This window comes from Ailuropoda melanoleuca, chromosome 7 (assembly GCF_002007445.2).
Source record: "Ailuropoda melanoleuca isolate Jingjing chromosome 7, ASM200744v2, whole genome shotgun sequence".
In the NCBI taxonomy this organism is placed as follows: domain Eukaryota; kingdom Metazoa; phylum Chordata; class Mammalia; order Carnivora; family Ursidae; genus Ailuropoda; species Ailuropoda melanoleuca.
Genome location: NC_048224.1, coordinates 83,219,524 through 83,235,252, shown reverse-complemented (window position 1 = coordinate 83,235,252; position 15,729 = coordinate 83,219,524). Strand labels below are relative to the sequence as shown.

At 34.6% G+C, this 15,729-nt stretch overlaps 1 protein-coding gene across 3 annotated transcripts in view; it reads left to right on the top strand.

The window, feature by feature from the left end:
• The window catches only part of FNDC3A (fibronectin type III domain containing 3A), a 174,853-nt gene that overhangs the window by 17,742 nt on the left and 141,382 nt on the right, over positions 1 to 15,729 (top strand). For 2 of the 3 annotated variants that reach the window (XM_002919108.4, XM_019799544.2), the window contains exon 2: positions 10,723 to 10,860. The exons of the other annotated variant lie outside the window; for it this stretch is intronic. In XM_002919108.4, coding sequence (XP_002919154.1) covers positions 10,762 to 10,860 — 99 coding nt within the window. In that variant the 5' untranslated portion in view covers positions 10,723 to 10,761. The remainder of the gene's footprint in view (positions 1 to 10,722; positions 10,861 to 15,729) is intronic. 3 annotated transcript variants of the gene reach the window in all.

Sequence of the window (15,729 nt, the reverse complement as noted above, 5' to 3'; positions counted from 1 at the left end):
AGAAAAGATGGGATAGAGGAATGCATGTAATAAAGAAAAATGTTAATTTTAGAACCTGTATGGCAAGTACATGATGTTCATGGTTTAATTATTTCAGCTTTCCTATGGATTTGGAAATTTTCATAATAAAATATAAAATCCTCACATTACTTTAAATTTTTGTGCAAGATAATGAAAAGATGCCCAGATATGCTCTTAGACAAAGTAATGGTGGGTGGTAATAAAATTCTAATATCTTAATGATAATTATAGGTAGATATAGAAGATACTGTTTCCATATATTGATGCTATATTTGTCTTAGAAATGGGCTATTTGAGATTTTTCTAGTCATCTTAAAATTGAGTATTGTTCTCTAAATTACCTTCATTGATTGACCCTTTTTTTTTTTTTCCAAATTTTGAGGGGACACAAACATGCAGTCCATTGCATCCTGTTATGAGGCTGTTTCAGTTACTGTTGCTGCATAACCAGTTTCCTTCAAACACAGTCACTTAAAACAACTATGCTAATGTATTCGTGGATTCTGTGGATCAGGAATACAGAAAGGGTACAGCAAGGATAGCTTATTTATGTTTTATGATGCTTGGGGCCTCAAGATTGGAAAGCTGCAGGTGTTGCTAGTGTATTGATGACATGGGACAGGGACCACACGAAAGCTTATTCACTTAAATGGCTAATCCCTGGAATAGAAGAGTAGCACTGCCCAGTAAAGCACCTGTGTGTGGCTGCTCCATATGGCTCTACTTTCTTGCAGCGTGGCTGCCTGAGGGTAGTTTGACTTCTAACATGGTGGCTCAGGGCTCCAACTGCTGGTGGGTTTTAGCAAACAGGTGGTAGCTGAATCACTCTTTTTGATTCAGGTTTGGAAGTCACATAGAGTTACTTTCACAGCATTCTGTTGCTTACAAGCAAGTCACAAAACCATACAGATTCAAGGGAAGGGGAAATAGTTTGCCTCTCTTGATGAATAAGTATCCAGATTCTAGAAGAGCTTGTGGGATAGGAGATCTTACAGCTGTCTTCGGAAAATACAATCTGTCATAGAGGCTTTGGAGTCCTCTGAGTAAAAAGAGTTGAAGGTTGAGACTAAGGTAATGATGACAGAGATGGAGAGACAGGCTTGGGTTTGTAGGATTTGCCGTCTGTGTAATGGACAGAACTGATTACATCTCCTAAATTTTCCTTATTGAGGACACAGCTGTATGGTCAAAACGCTTACTCAGTAAAACTATTTGTTTCAGTATTTTCATTTCTCTATTTAACCAAGTGTTATAGTATATTTTCACTCACTGTGCATAACATTGTAGATTCTTAAAAAGAAAGAGTAGTTATCCCTTTGCTAGAGATATACAGAAACTATTAAGAGATATGGGGTTCAGGTACCGGGAAAGAAAATGTTAACATACCGACTCCTTTTAACAATGGAATGTAGTTACAACCTTTTAGATGACATACAGTGATATGACTCTTGAAATATCAGGATTAAAAGGTTCATCATTTATGCCTATATAATCTAGTTATTGTCACCTTTAAGGACAGATACCAATTATTGATTTTTAAAACATTGTATTATAGAAGTCATAATAATCAAATGGAAAGAATTTAAATTAAAAGAGCTTGTAAAAGACATGAAAACCATTAGTAGGTTTTCTGCATTTAATAGGATTCCTGATTTGAACAAATTTCAGTAAAAATGATTTGATTTGAAATTTGAACACTGCATATTTAATTTAAGGAATTACTGATTTTTATGTATAGTAAAAAAGAGGAGTTTTTGTCTTTCAGAGGTACATCCTGAAATATTTGCAGATGAAATTATATAATGTACTTCAAAATAGGACAGGAAGAAATGGATGATGGTGTAGATGAAACCAGGCTGGCCATATGTTGAAATGGTTGAAGCTGGGTGTTCAGTTCATCGTGAGAGTTCATCATAATATTATGTTTACTTTGGTGTATGTTTGAAATTTTCTACAAATAAAAATATTTAAGAAAGATATGTTTAGAGGTTAAATTGAACATTTGTAGCGTGATCTGAGAGTCTAACCACTATATATTACATGTTTTTATGGGAAAATAATTTCCCAAGTATTTCTGACTTCTAAATGTAATGTTGGAAAGCAGCCTATTTCTAAGTTGAGGACTACCTCTATTTTTTTAACATAATACTCTTAGTTGCAGTCTTTTCTTGTGCCAGATATTACACCAGTGTTCCCTTTCGACTTCTAATAACCAGAGAAATGAGAAAGTGGGCATTGGAGAGAAAATAAGAAGCGTGAACTAATCATAGGTCTTTGAATAATCAAGAATTTTTTTTCCTATTTGATATCAGTCATTTAAAATCATTGATAGCACTGTCTTTCCTTAGTATTCTTTCTCCTTCTTACATTCTGTATGAATATACATTTCTTTTATAATTAAAAAAAATTCAGTTGTCCTTTATGTCCTAATGAAAGTTCACATTAAACTGTAGAAATTTAGGTGAACCAAAGTTAAATTTAATAACATGTTTTTAAGAGTCATTTTTCTGAAGTACAGTTAACATTGATTGGTGTAGTTGAGAGAATTAGTCTTGGGAAAAATACAAAATAACCTAATATCTTCTCATTGTTAAATAAAATCTGTGAAATATCTGTTTTAAGTTTCTGATAAGAAATGATTGGATGATTTCACAGAGTGATTCCCGTGACTTTCGTCTCAGGAAATTCCACTGCAGGTGACTTAAAGTGCTTTATTAAAAATCTAATTTAGTCAAGTTTAGAAAATCCAGAAATCTAAAAAAATTAAATAGAGGTCTAATTTGGAAAAATACATGTTAAGATATCAGTTTGTAAGATGAATTATTAATTTGGATAAAGTCTAAGTTCAAGCAAAATTTATTGAAATTTCCTAAAAGGCCATTTAGATGGTCAGTAAGCCAAATATGACTGTAGTTGCCTAGGGCTTTTCAAGCTGTTTTTTTTTTAAATTGAATTTTTGGTGAAAGCGGTGTAACCATATCCACATTATAAAAATATTGGGGAAATAGAAAAAAATCACTGTAATTTATCATTTTAATACGGTTGCTACTATAATATTTTTACTTAATGTTTTTTCATATGTGTACTTTCAAGTACTCCTAAATTTTGGATTTTAAATATGATACTAAAACTCTTCGGAGTATATACTAGATTTTAGATATGGACTAAGAATCCTATAATTTTCATTGGTTTAGACAAATAAAAAGACCAGAAAAATACATTGGATTTTTAAAAATCTAAATGTACATATTTCTCCTGTGGATCCCTCACTTACACTATGGCGATAATCCAAGTATGATTCTGCTGTGCATTTTCCCCATATACTTAAACAACTAGAGCTGAAGTTTTAAACTGTGGGTGTAGCACATTATTATGTCTAGGCTGTTGTCCTAACAGCAACATCCTTAGAATAAAACAAATTTAAATAGAATGGGTGGATATAAATGAGGAGTTTGAGTAAGAAAACCTGGGAGAGTATTTGAGTAAAGAAACTAATATAGATTCAGAATTATGGTAGTGACTGAGTAAGAAAATACAGTACTGTATATAAATCTAATACTGTTATGGACTGAAGACTGAAGCCCTAACCCCCAATGTGGTGGTGTTTGGAGGTGGGCCTTTGGGAGTTGTTGAGTTTATGAGGTCATGAGGGTGGAGCCCCCATTATGGATTCGTGCACTTATAAAAAGAGGAAGAGACCAGAGCTTTCTCTTGGCCATGTAGAAGAAATATAGCACGAAGGGAGCCATCTGCTGCCCAGGAAGAGGGCCCTCACCAAGAACCTGGCCACACTGGTACCCTGGTCTTGGACTTCCCAGCCTCCAGAACTGTGAGAAATAATGTATGTTGTTTGTTCTAGCAGTTCAAACTGACTGAGACCGTATTAATAAGTGAGGTACTGCTGTAACAAATACCTAAAAATGTGGTAGTAGCTTTGGAACTGGATAATGGGTAGAAGCTGGAAAAGTTTTGAAGTACATGCTGGGAAAAGCCAAGATTACTTTTAAGGAATTGCTAATGGCAGCTAGTGAGAGCTCAGAAAGAAAAGAACTGGAGAGAAAACCTCCATCTTCTTAGAGAATACATAAATAATCATGAACAGAATATTGGTAGAAATATGTATGGTAAAGGCCATTCTGATGAAGTCTCAGATGGAAATGAGGAACATTGTTATTGGACAGTGAAAAAAAAGGTCCTCTTTTTATAAAAAAGCAAAGAATTTGGCTGAGTTGCGTTCAAGTTTTAATGTTTTATGGAAGGTAAAACTTTAAAGTTATAAAAGTGGATATTTAGCTGAGGATGTTTCTAAAGCAAAGTGTTGAAGGAGCAGCTTGGTTCCGTTTCACTGCCTGTAATAAAATGTGAGAGGAGAGAAAGGAACTGAAGAAGAATTTGTTAAGCAAAAAGGTACCAGAATTTAAAGATCTGGAAAATGTTAAGTTTATCCAGACTGCAATAAAAATGAGAAAGCTTGCTCTGAAGAGAATACCAAGAGTATGTTTCACTAGCCAGTTGATAAGGATTTTAGTGTGGGTGTGAACTATGGACCTAATCAGAGTCTCAACAAGAAGCCAGGAAGAGAGATGGGATTATACCAGCAAAACAATGCTAGCTGGGACTAAAGAAAACAGAAAATGGAAGGGAATGAAGGCAGGCTGTGAACATGTGTTGTCCTTCAGGAAAAGGAAACAAGGACCCCAAAGGTTACTTCTGTCAGCAGGGCTTCTACTCCCAACACAGGTCCAGAGTATAGAGACCTGAGGGTCAGGGCTATCTCCCCTCAGTTTCAGAGAGCCACATGGGCGGGACTCCGTCAAGCTGTAGGAACGTCTGTGGGCGTGATGCCACCACCCCACTGGGTCTGGAGGGCAGAACATGAAACCAAAGAGATTGTTCTTGAGCCTTAAGAAATTTGCCTTGCTAGGTTTTGGACTTGATTGGGATGTTTTCCCTTTCTTCCTTCTTTCTTCCTTTTGGAATGGAATATATATCCTGTGCCTGTCTCGCCACTTGTTTGGAAACACATTGTATCTTGGAAGCACGCAACTTACCTGGTTCTACAGGTTCACAGCTGGAGGGGAATTTTCTTCAGGATGAGCTGTGTCATGAGTTTCAACCAAATCTTATTTGGATGAGATTTTAAAGTTTACGTTGAAACGAGTTAAGACTTTTGTGACTGTTGGGTTGGAATGAATGTATTTTGCATGCAAGAACGACATGGATTTTGGTGGGCCGGGGCAGAACGTATGGGCTCAGTGTTTGTATCCTTCCAAAATTCATTTTGAAGCCCTGCCCCCCAAATGTGATGTCACTAAGAGGTGGGGCCTTTGGGGGTACTTAGGCTTAGATGAGGTCATAAAGGTAGAACCCCCATGATGGGATTAGTGCCCTTATAATTTAAGAAGAGTAAGAGACCAAAACTCCCTCTCTTTTGGCCATGAGAAGATAGAGAAAGAAGGCACCCAGATCTTGGTCTTCCCAGCTTCAAGAACTGTGAGAAATAAATGTCTGTTGGTGAAGGAGACAGCGTATAGTATTTTGTAGCAGCCACAACTAAGTTTGCAAATATTTTTCCCATTCCATAGGTTGCGGTTTTACTACATTGAATGTGTACTGTGATGCACTGAAGCTTTCAAGTTTGATGTAGTCCCATATGTCTATTTTTGCTTTTGTGGTCTTTGTTTTAGGTGTCATATCCAAGAAATTATTGCCAAGTCCAGTCTTTTCCTCTATTTCCTTGGAGCTTTATAGCTTTTTGGGTCTTTAATCCGTTTTGAGTTAATTTTCGTATACGGTAAAAGAATCCAAATTCATTCTTTTGTATGTGGATATGCAGTTTTCCTATCACCATTTGTTAAACAGACTGTCCTTTCCTCATTAAATGGTGTTGGCACCTTGTCAAAGATCATTTGACTAGACATGTGAAAGTTTATTTCTGGGCTCTTTATTCTTTTCCATTGGTGTGTTTGTCTGTTGTTATGCCAATACCACAGTTTTGAATCCTGTTGCTTTGTAATATGTTTTGAAACCAGGAAGTTTGAGTCTTCTAACTTTGTTCTTTTTCAAAATCGTTTTAGCTATTTGATATTCCATAGAAATTTTAGAGTGAATTTTTCTATTTCTGCACACACAAAAAAAAGCCATTGGGATTTTGATAGGGATTGTATTGAACCTGTGGATTGCATTGGGAAATCTCGACTTCTTAACAATAGTAAATCTTCTAATCTATGGACACAGGATCTTTCCATTTATTTGTGTCTTTTTAAATTTCTATTAGCAATATTTTATGGTTTTCAGTGTACAAATCTTCCACTTTTGGGGCTAGATTTATTCCTTAGTGTTTTATTCTTTTTGATACTACTTTTAATGGGATTATTTTCTTAATTTCTTTTTTTAGATTGTTCATTGTTAATGTATAGAAATGCAGCTGATTTTTCTGTGTTCATTTCTTGTCGTGCACTTCTACTGAATTTACTAGTTCTAACAGCTTTTTAATGGATTCTTTAGGTTTTTCTACATACAAGATCATGTCATGTGTGAACAGAGATGGTTTTCTTCTTCCTTTCCAATTTGGATGCCTTTTATTTGTTTCTCATTCCTAATGGCTCTGGCTAGGATTTTCAGTACTATGTCCAATATTGTGAATGGATGTGGTTAAAGTCAGCATCCTTGCTTTGTTCCCAGTCTTAGAGAAAAAGTTGATAGTCTTTTACCACTGAGCATGATGTTAGCTGTGGGCTTTTCACCTTTGGCCTTTATTATGTTGTAGTTTCCTCCTATTCCTAGTTTGTTGAGTGTTTTTATCATAAAAGGATGTTGGATCTTGTCAGATGCTTTTTCTGTATCAATTGGGATAACCATGTGGTCATGTTAACTTTTAAAAATAATTTTCTTGAAGTAGACACAGAGAAGTATGTGCATATCAATATACACATAATTATGTGGTAAGAGTGGTAATTATCACATAACAGCCTTCCAAGTCAAGACATAGAACTGTACCAGCACCCCAGAAACTGCCTTCATGCCCCTCCAAGTTCCCATCCTTTTTCTCCAAAGACAGTCACCTATCCTAACTTTTAACACCATATATTGATTTTTATTGTTTTGAACTTTCTATAAAGTTGTGCTATATGTATTTTGTCTGTTTTTCACCCACATTGTATTTGTGAAATTTATCTGTGTTGTTTCCTGTTCACTAGTTCCTTAATTTTCATTACTGTATAGTAGTCCATTGGATGAATTAGATAAAATTTACCATTTACTGTCCAGGGACCTTTAAGTTTTTTTCAGTTTAGCGCTAGTAAAGAATAGTGCTGCTGTGTACACCTTCATGTACTTTTTTTGGTGCGTATGTGCATGCATTTCTATTTGGTAGAGTAGAAGTCTAATAACTGGATCATAACTGGGTCATAGAATATTTATATGTTCAACTTTGATAAATAATACAAAAGTGGTTTCCAAAATGATTTTATGAATTTCTGCTGCCATTCCATGTGAGTGTGCCAGTTGCCTATAGCCTCCATGATACTTGATATTGTAAGTCTTTTTCATTTTTACAATCCTAGGGAGTATATGAAGGCATTTCATTATGGTTTTTAATTAGCTTTTTCCTAGTAGTTAATGAATTTGAGGATCTTTTCATATGTGTATTGATCTCTTGAATTTCCACTTTTGTGAAGAGTCTATTCAAGTCTCTTGGTATTTTTCTGATGTGGTGGGGTTTTTTTAAATCAATTCGTAGGAGGCCTGTATAAATGCAAAATATGTGATGTTTTTCAGTTATATATGTTGAAAATAGCTTCTTTCAGTCTGTGGCTTGCCTTTTCATTTTCTTAAAGATATTTCTTAATGAATGGTAGTTCTTAACTTTAATGAAGTTTAGTATTCATTTTTCTTTATGATCTAAGAAATATAATTTGTACCCTGTCTAAAAACGCTTTCTCTGTCTCATGGTTATGGAGATATTCTTGTGTATTATCTTTTAGAAGCTATTTGTTTTATCTTTTACATTCAGATCTGCATTCTACCTGGTGTTAATTTTTTTAATATTATCTAATTTGACACTAATTAAAATTTCAGACTTAAAAGTTGCAAGAGTAGTATAGAGATATTTAGTTTTTCTTCACCCAGTTTTCCCAAATGTTAATATTATTGCTATACAAATAATTAAATATTGATGTGATGGAACCATCTTGTATACAAAAGTTGATTGTTAAAAATCAGGAATTTTCAGGTCAGTTTTTAAACCAAGATAGCTTGAAATGAGCCATAGGGGGATATTATTCCATGAAAATTTGCAAATGCATCAAATCATTCCTCCCCTCTTTTGCATATATTTCAAATATTACATTATTAAAAACAAAATAGATGCGTAACTTAAAACAAGTGGGTGTTTGTAGTCACCAAGATGAGAATGTAAGAAGTAGAAAGAACAGAATTAGAAGAAACTGATTGAAAGGAAAAGCTGACAGTGTTCCCTCTGCAGGAGTAAAGGAATTTTTAGGTTTCTAAATGCATCATTTCAGTTGGATGGCTTTTATTTGTTTCTAATTTGCAAGCTTAAATAAAACCTTTACATATAGTGTGATGGGTATATCCATGCAAGAAAGCAATTCATAAATGAAACTTCTGATGTGTTAGAGCTTTGAAAAGAATAAAATTAGAGATAATGCCTTAAGTGGAATGATAATGTTAAAACGTATCATGTGGCTTCAGATCCAATCTATAATAATACTGTTCTTGGCATTAACTAGAGGTTCAGAAGGAATTTGTGTTTGTATGTGTAAGCTTCCATTTCACCTGTTGAAGCCAAATTATGGTTATATCTTCCGTATTACTTTCTAAAATTCAAGTAGTAATGGTGGTTTGCAGTTTTATCTAAAGACATTATGTAAAATATTACAAACAATATAATGACAAAATAAAAAATACTCAGTGTTTTTTTTTTATTTACTAATTTTACAAAGTGAATTATCTGTAAACTTTCTGGTTACTCCTATTAGCTTCCCTAAATGTTTCTTTGACATGCAAGAGGGAAAATAATGCATTGAATCTTTCCTTTCTTACAACTTTTTACATATTCACAGAGTGAAATTATTTGACATGATTTACTCACTGATGGTTTTTTTTTTACTTTTTTTTTTTTTTTTACCTCACTGATTTTATCAGGCTTTAAGAAATATGGCAATACAGATTAAGCCAGAAGTTAGACTTATCCCTTTTTGTATGTGTATATAAATGTGTTTATATGTATAATGTATGTATATGTTAAAAACAGCATAAATGTATATATTATATGTGCATATAATTATAACCTATATAATGTATTTAATGACATGCATTGTTATAAAGTAGTTAAATATAAAATATTGCATACTGTGGTCTTCAGTATAAAATCTTGAGGTAGATAACTTTATTGAATATTTTTTAAAGACCTTATAGCAATTTTTATATATCTAAATAGAAATCTGTTTTTAGGTTAAATTAACCTGTATGAGAGTTTCTGCAAAGATATAAGATTTTAAGATAAATAACATGAATCTGATATCTTACAAAAGTTACACATCTTGATGCTACTGAATTTCAGAATCCTACAAGCATCCAAAACTATTAGTAATTTTGCTTTTTAGTATTAATTTGGTAAAATTTATGATTGAGCTCAGTTATGTTCAGCTTTTCTTGTAATTAGCTGACATTTTATTGGTTGATGTTATATATGGTAGATATACCATAATTTGCTTACATCAAGTCTTTTACTTTTTATGTAAGTGACACTGTCTACAGTTAAGGATGTCTAAATATATGTGCTTTTAATCACTGTAATGATTTAGTTTATTTTAAAATAGGTGTCACTTAGAAAAGAATAGTAAAACCAGAACTACAGAAGACCAGTGTCTGAGCTTAAAACTTGAAACTTTAAGGTTTTTATTCTAGTCCTGAACAAATTTTTCTGTCATATTGCTCTGAGGAATCAATGACAACTCATAATTCTTGTGTAGTTTCTAAAGACTGATAAAAGTAACGAGGAGGGGATTGGGTCTTCATAATCACCTTCTCTGCTCACAGAGAAAAACTACTGGTAAAATTGCTCTCTTAGTCATTGCATTTTACTGCCATACTAAATATTATCTAGTATTTAGCTGGAGTAGTGGTGGTTAAATAAATATTTCATAGAGTTGGAAGGGATGAAGAGACAGACATGGAATTTAAATGGAAGCTGCTCATATATTGGTTTATTTTTTTTTTAAGATTTTATTTCTTTACTTTAGAGACAGTGTGAGCAGGGGGGAAGAGTAGGGGGAGAAGCGGGGTGGGGGGAGAAAAAGGAGGGGGAAAGAATCTCAAGCAAACTCCTTTCTAAGCGCAGAGCCCAACACAGGGCAGGATCTCATGACCCTGAGATCCTGACCTGAGCTGAAACCAAGTTAGACACTTAACCAGCTGAGCCACGCATGCGCCCACGCATGGCTTTAATATATCTTAGTTTCCTGTCTACATTTATGTACATTTGGCTAAGTTGTAAGAAATGTATTTCCTTAAACGGTCTGTTGACAGAAAAAAAGTAGTCAACAGAGTATTGTAAAATTTTCTTTCACAAGAATTTCGTTTTAGGTTAAAGAATGAGACAAATCTTGAATGTGTTATATTTTAATATATTTTTAAGCATGTACACACAGATGGCTATATATTTTTGTTTTTCAGAATTGGAAGGTTATCCGGTATATTAATGTCTTATTGATAATGGCAGAACATCCACCACTACTGGATACAGCTCAGATTTTAAGTAGTGATATTTCTCTTCTATCTGCCCCTATTGTAAGTGCAGATGGAACACAACAGGTAAGGAAACTGAAATTTTTATTTCCTTATGTCTCGTACACATGTATTTCTTTCAGAAGAATGCAAAATTTAAAACAGAGTGGAACTTCACAATAGTGGGTTCCTGTTAATTCATCTTTTAAACTCCAGTTCAAAGTCTTGTTTTGGTTTCTTAAAACAATGAAATAATGAGACTGTTTTTGAAGTTGCCTCTAAAATGTCTCACTAATTAATGTTTAAATTTCTTGTGTGTATCTTTAGTTGCCACTAAAGTTGTTTTTGTTTTACTTTAGACAATGTATTAGTCCCTGATTGGTTTTTAACTAAGTTTAACCTCGCATTTTAATGATTATTAAAAATCATTATAAAATCATGATTGAATTATGTGATTAAATGACTGTCTACATTATACAGTAATAAAACTGTCTTCTTTTTCTTCCTACTTTTCTCTCCTCACCAGACTCCCCCTCAAAAGCAAATTTGTAATTCCTGAGAACTGATTAATTTTTTTCTCCAACCCAGGGCTTTATAAATGTAGTTTTGTAGCTTTTTGACTCCTGATTTCCCTTGTAATGCTGATGGGATGGGAACAATAGGCTTTCATAAATATCTGTGATTCACAGAGCATTGTGTTTAATTCTCACAACTGCCCTATAGAGATTTTAATATTACAGGCGAGGAAACAAAGACTAAGGACATAATAAATAATAATGAGAAGAAGGAACATTTTGAATGCTCACTGTGTAAAAAACATTGTGCTAAGGACTTCATGATCTTATCCTTTCAATAATCCTATGAGGTAGATATACCTGTCCTTATTTTGCACATGAAACAAATTGAGTTTTAGACAGTCTTAAGATCACACAAAGGTTTTGATCCTAACCATTACTCCTTCTACCTTCTTGGGAAATTAAGAAAAAAAATATTCTGTTAATTTATAAATTTAGTATCTATAGTGGATAGTTATATATTCCTTACAAGATTAAGAGGCTACTTTGTTAACTTTGCTGTTGAAAAATCAAGAGCAGTTGGCTTGGGTCCTGAATTTTGCTGGTTTGTATAAGCGTGGCATGAAAAGTCTATCTTGGTTTTAATTTTCACATGTGCTCAAATGGCTTTTAGCAGCAAGTTCATTTCACTAAACTTGCTTTTTATGGTCAGAGTTAAGTTTGTTAAGATGTTTGTTTTTCCTGCAAAAATATTGGATGTGGCAGTACCCATTTACTTTGAGGCTCTGAGAGTATCTTCAGTTATCAGTATTTCCTCAGAGCAGTCACTGGTTTCAATTTTTTTATAAGAATCTATTAAGCAGTTACTTACAGTTCATTGATATAGTTGCTATAGCTGATAGTTTATAAAGGGGACGACAACAGGCTGAAACAAGACCACGATGCTCCTGACTTATTTCTCTCCTTTCCCTGAAAAGAAGATTCTATTGGTAGAATTTTTCTCAAAATCTTGAGGGCACCAGAGCTAGCATGTTACAGTAGTGGGGTAGATGGATATAGAGAAAGGAGCTGCGAATAGAAGAATCCACTAGAGCGGGATTTGAAGGATCGGGTCGGGGAGAGGGGGACTGTCAGTGGATCTAGGGGATATGTTTTTGGGTAGGGTTTGAAAAACAGGTCAGGAGGTGGAGTGAAGCCTTAGATTCTAACTAGCAGAGTGTGTTGTAATTTGATAGAGAGAGAGATAAAGGTGAGTAGAAGGAGCAGTGGACTTGACTGATAATTTTAGATTTGATTTGGGTGACCTAACTTCTCTGGGTTGTTTGCTTCTCTATAAAATAGAGGTAATGATAGCTTCTTAGAGTGGCTGTAGCTATGAGGGTGAAATGAACCTGAAGGAACTCAGTAAATGTTTGCTGAATCTGAATTGAAGCACTCAATAAATGTTTAAAAGACTGAGGAAACTCTAGATATGCCAGTCAGGAGTCAGGTCTTAAATCAACAGAGATAGTTATAGTGAGCAGTGGATCAAAAAACTAAGAGATAGTTATGAAGGATACATACTAAAGAGAGTAGACTGATAGCTCTGGTTGAATGTAAGAAACTGAACAAAAATAGGTAACAGAGGTAGGAGGTTAATAAACTTGACAGCAGACAGTTCTTTGTCTTAACTCAGAAACTTACTGGTGTGCCAAGCATGGTCAAGTTAGAGCTTGCCTGTGGATATGTGATACCAACTGGTTTGTGCATGTAGTAGAGAAACAAACTAAAAGATAGTTCTTGACAGAGGGAAGTGTCATATACATGCATGATGTTGAAAATTTGCGATAACAGAGTGTTCCGTGTCTTGACTTTTTGGGGAATATTATACTATTTCTTGGGAATATATTACAGGATGATTTCTGTTCCATCTCGGGATCAAATTAATTTTCTTATAGTTGGCCCTTTAGATTATCACTTCATCAATATTTTCTGGTTCTGTATTTGGTAGTATGTCATACTATACACATGGGTCTTTTGGCTCATGAATTATATAAGAAGAATCCCACCTGACATCATTGCTACTGGTGTTGGCCTTAGGGAAGTTGTAATAGACATTTATCATTCATTCTGAGTGGCAACATCCGAACAGTTTTTTGTGTTTGTAGAATTGTCATTCTTCCCCCCTTTTTAATTAATAGAATTTATTTTTATAGCAGTTTTAGGTTTACAGAAAAATTGAGCAAAGAATTTCTTTCATACTACATCTTCCACACAGTTTTCCCTATTAACATTTTATATTGGTGTGGTACATTTGTTATAATTAATGGGCCAATATTGATAAAGTTCCACAGTTTACATTAAGGTTCAGTCTTGGTATTATACAATTCTTTGGCTTTCATCACCAATACATTCTCATAATGGATAGTTTCACTGCCCTAAAAATCCCCCTGTACTCTACCCATTCCTTTCTCCATCCCGCTTTCCCCAACTGCCCCCTCCTTGGCAACCACTAATACTTTTACTGTTCCTATATGTTTATCTTTTCCAGAATGTCATTTAGTTGGATTTATACAGTATGTAGCCTTTTCACACCAACTTCTTTTCACTTAGCAATATGGTCTAGACAGTTTCTTTTTCTAGCTTAATATCTCCTTTTTATTATTGGACAATACTTCATTGATGAGTATACCAATTTTGTTGACCCATTCACCTATTGAAGGACAGCTTGATTCTTTCCAGTTTTTAGCAATTATAAATAAAACTGCTTTAAACATTCACATACAAGTTTTTGGATGGAAAAAAGTTTTCAGCTCAATTGGGTAAATATCTAAGAGCATGATTGTTGGATTGTATGGTAAGGCTATGTTTAACTTTGTTAGAAATGGCCAGCCTATTTTCCAAAATGGCTATACCATTTCTCATTCTCAAGCACTTGCTTAATTTGAGATTCTGTCCTTTCCTGATAGAGAAGGTAAAGAATGGGTAAGGGCTTGTGCTGCCCTGCTAGAACCTCCACATCTGTGTTAGGGAATTTGAGCTTCAAGCACCCAGCTCTATTCACTGTTGCCACCATCAAAAGAAAAGTTCAGGTATTTTGGTTTCTTATGTGGTTCAGCAGTTTCCTAATTTAAGTTTACCTTCTCTAATTTCTATGTATTTATCATCCAAAAGGACTGAATACATTTAAACTTTGGGGTAAGATCTGTCAACAGTCTGTCAGGCCCCCCCCCAATTCTTCTCCATTTCATTAATCTTTTTGTTACTTTATTTTGTAATTGTCTCACTTGTACTTACAGGCTTTCAGTTTACGAAGGTGACTGGGTAATAACATGGAGAGGTTAATGCCATTGAAGGAATTTTTTTACTTATATTTCCTTAAAGAAGGGGACACAAAATGCTATACCAGATGACAGGGAAAGCTTCAGGTTTTGGTCAGGAGGCAGAGCAAGAGAAAAGCCTAGCCCAAAAGCCATTATTGGTGTTTCTACAGGAAAAGCAAAGCAGGGTAGAGTAACAGTTCAGGGTTGGCTAGTTTTAATAACTGTGGCAGACAAGAAATAACAAGTGTTGGTGAGGATACAGAGTAAAGGTAACTCTTATGCACTGTTGGTGGGAATGTAAATTGGTCCAGCCACTATGGAAAATAGTCTGGAGGTTCCTCAAAAAATTAAAAAATAGAACTACCGTATGATCAGCAGTTCTACCTCTAGGGATTCATCTGAAGGAAATGAAATAACTAACTCAAAAAGTTATCTGCACCCTCATGTTCATTGCAGCATCATTTATAGTACCCAAGACATGGAAACAATCTAAGTGTCCATCAGTGGATGAATGAGTGAAGAAGTTGTGGTATGTGTGTGTGACACACGCACACACACATTGTACATACAGTAGAATATTATGGGGTCATAAAAAAGAAGGAAATCCTGCCATTTGTCACAATGTGGATGGACCTTGAAGGCATTATGCTAAGTGAAGTCAAACAGAAAGACAAATACTGTATAATCTCACTTATATGTGGAATCTTTTTTTTTTAATGTTTTTTTTTATTGCATTATGTTAGTCACCATACAGTACGTCCTAGGTTTCTGATGCAAGGTTCGATGATTCATTAGTTGCGTATAACACCCAGTGCACCATGCAATATGTGCCCTCCTTACTACCCCATCACCAGTCTATCCCATTCCCCCACCTACCTCCCCTCTGAAGCACTCAGTTTGTTTCTCAGAATCCATAGTCTTCCATGCTTCACTCCTCCTTCTGATTACCCCCCTTTCTTTATCCCTTTCTTCCCCTACCGATCTTCCTAGTTCTTATGTTCCATAGATGAGAAAAATCATATGATAATTGTCTTTCTCTGCTTGACTTATTTCACTTAGCATTATCTCCTTCAGTGCCATCCGTGTTGCAGCAAATGTTGAGAACTCGTTCTTTCTGACAGCTGAGTAATATTCCATTG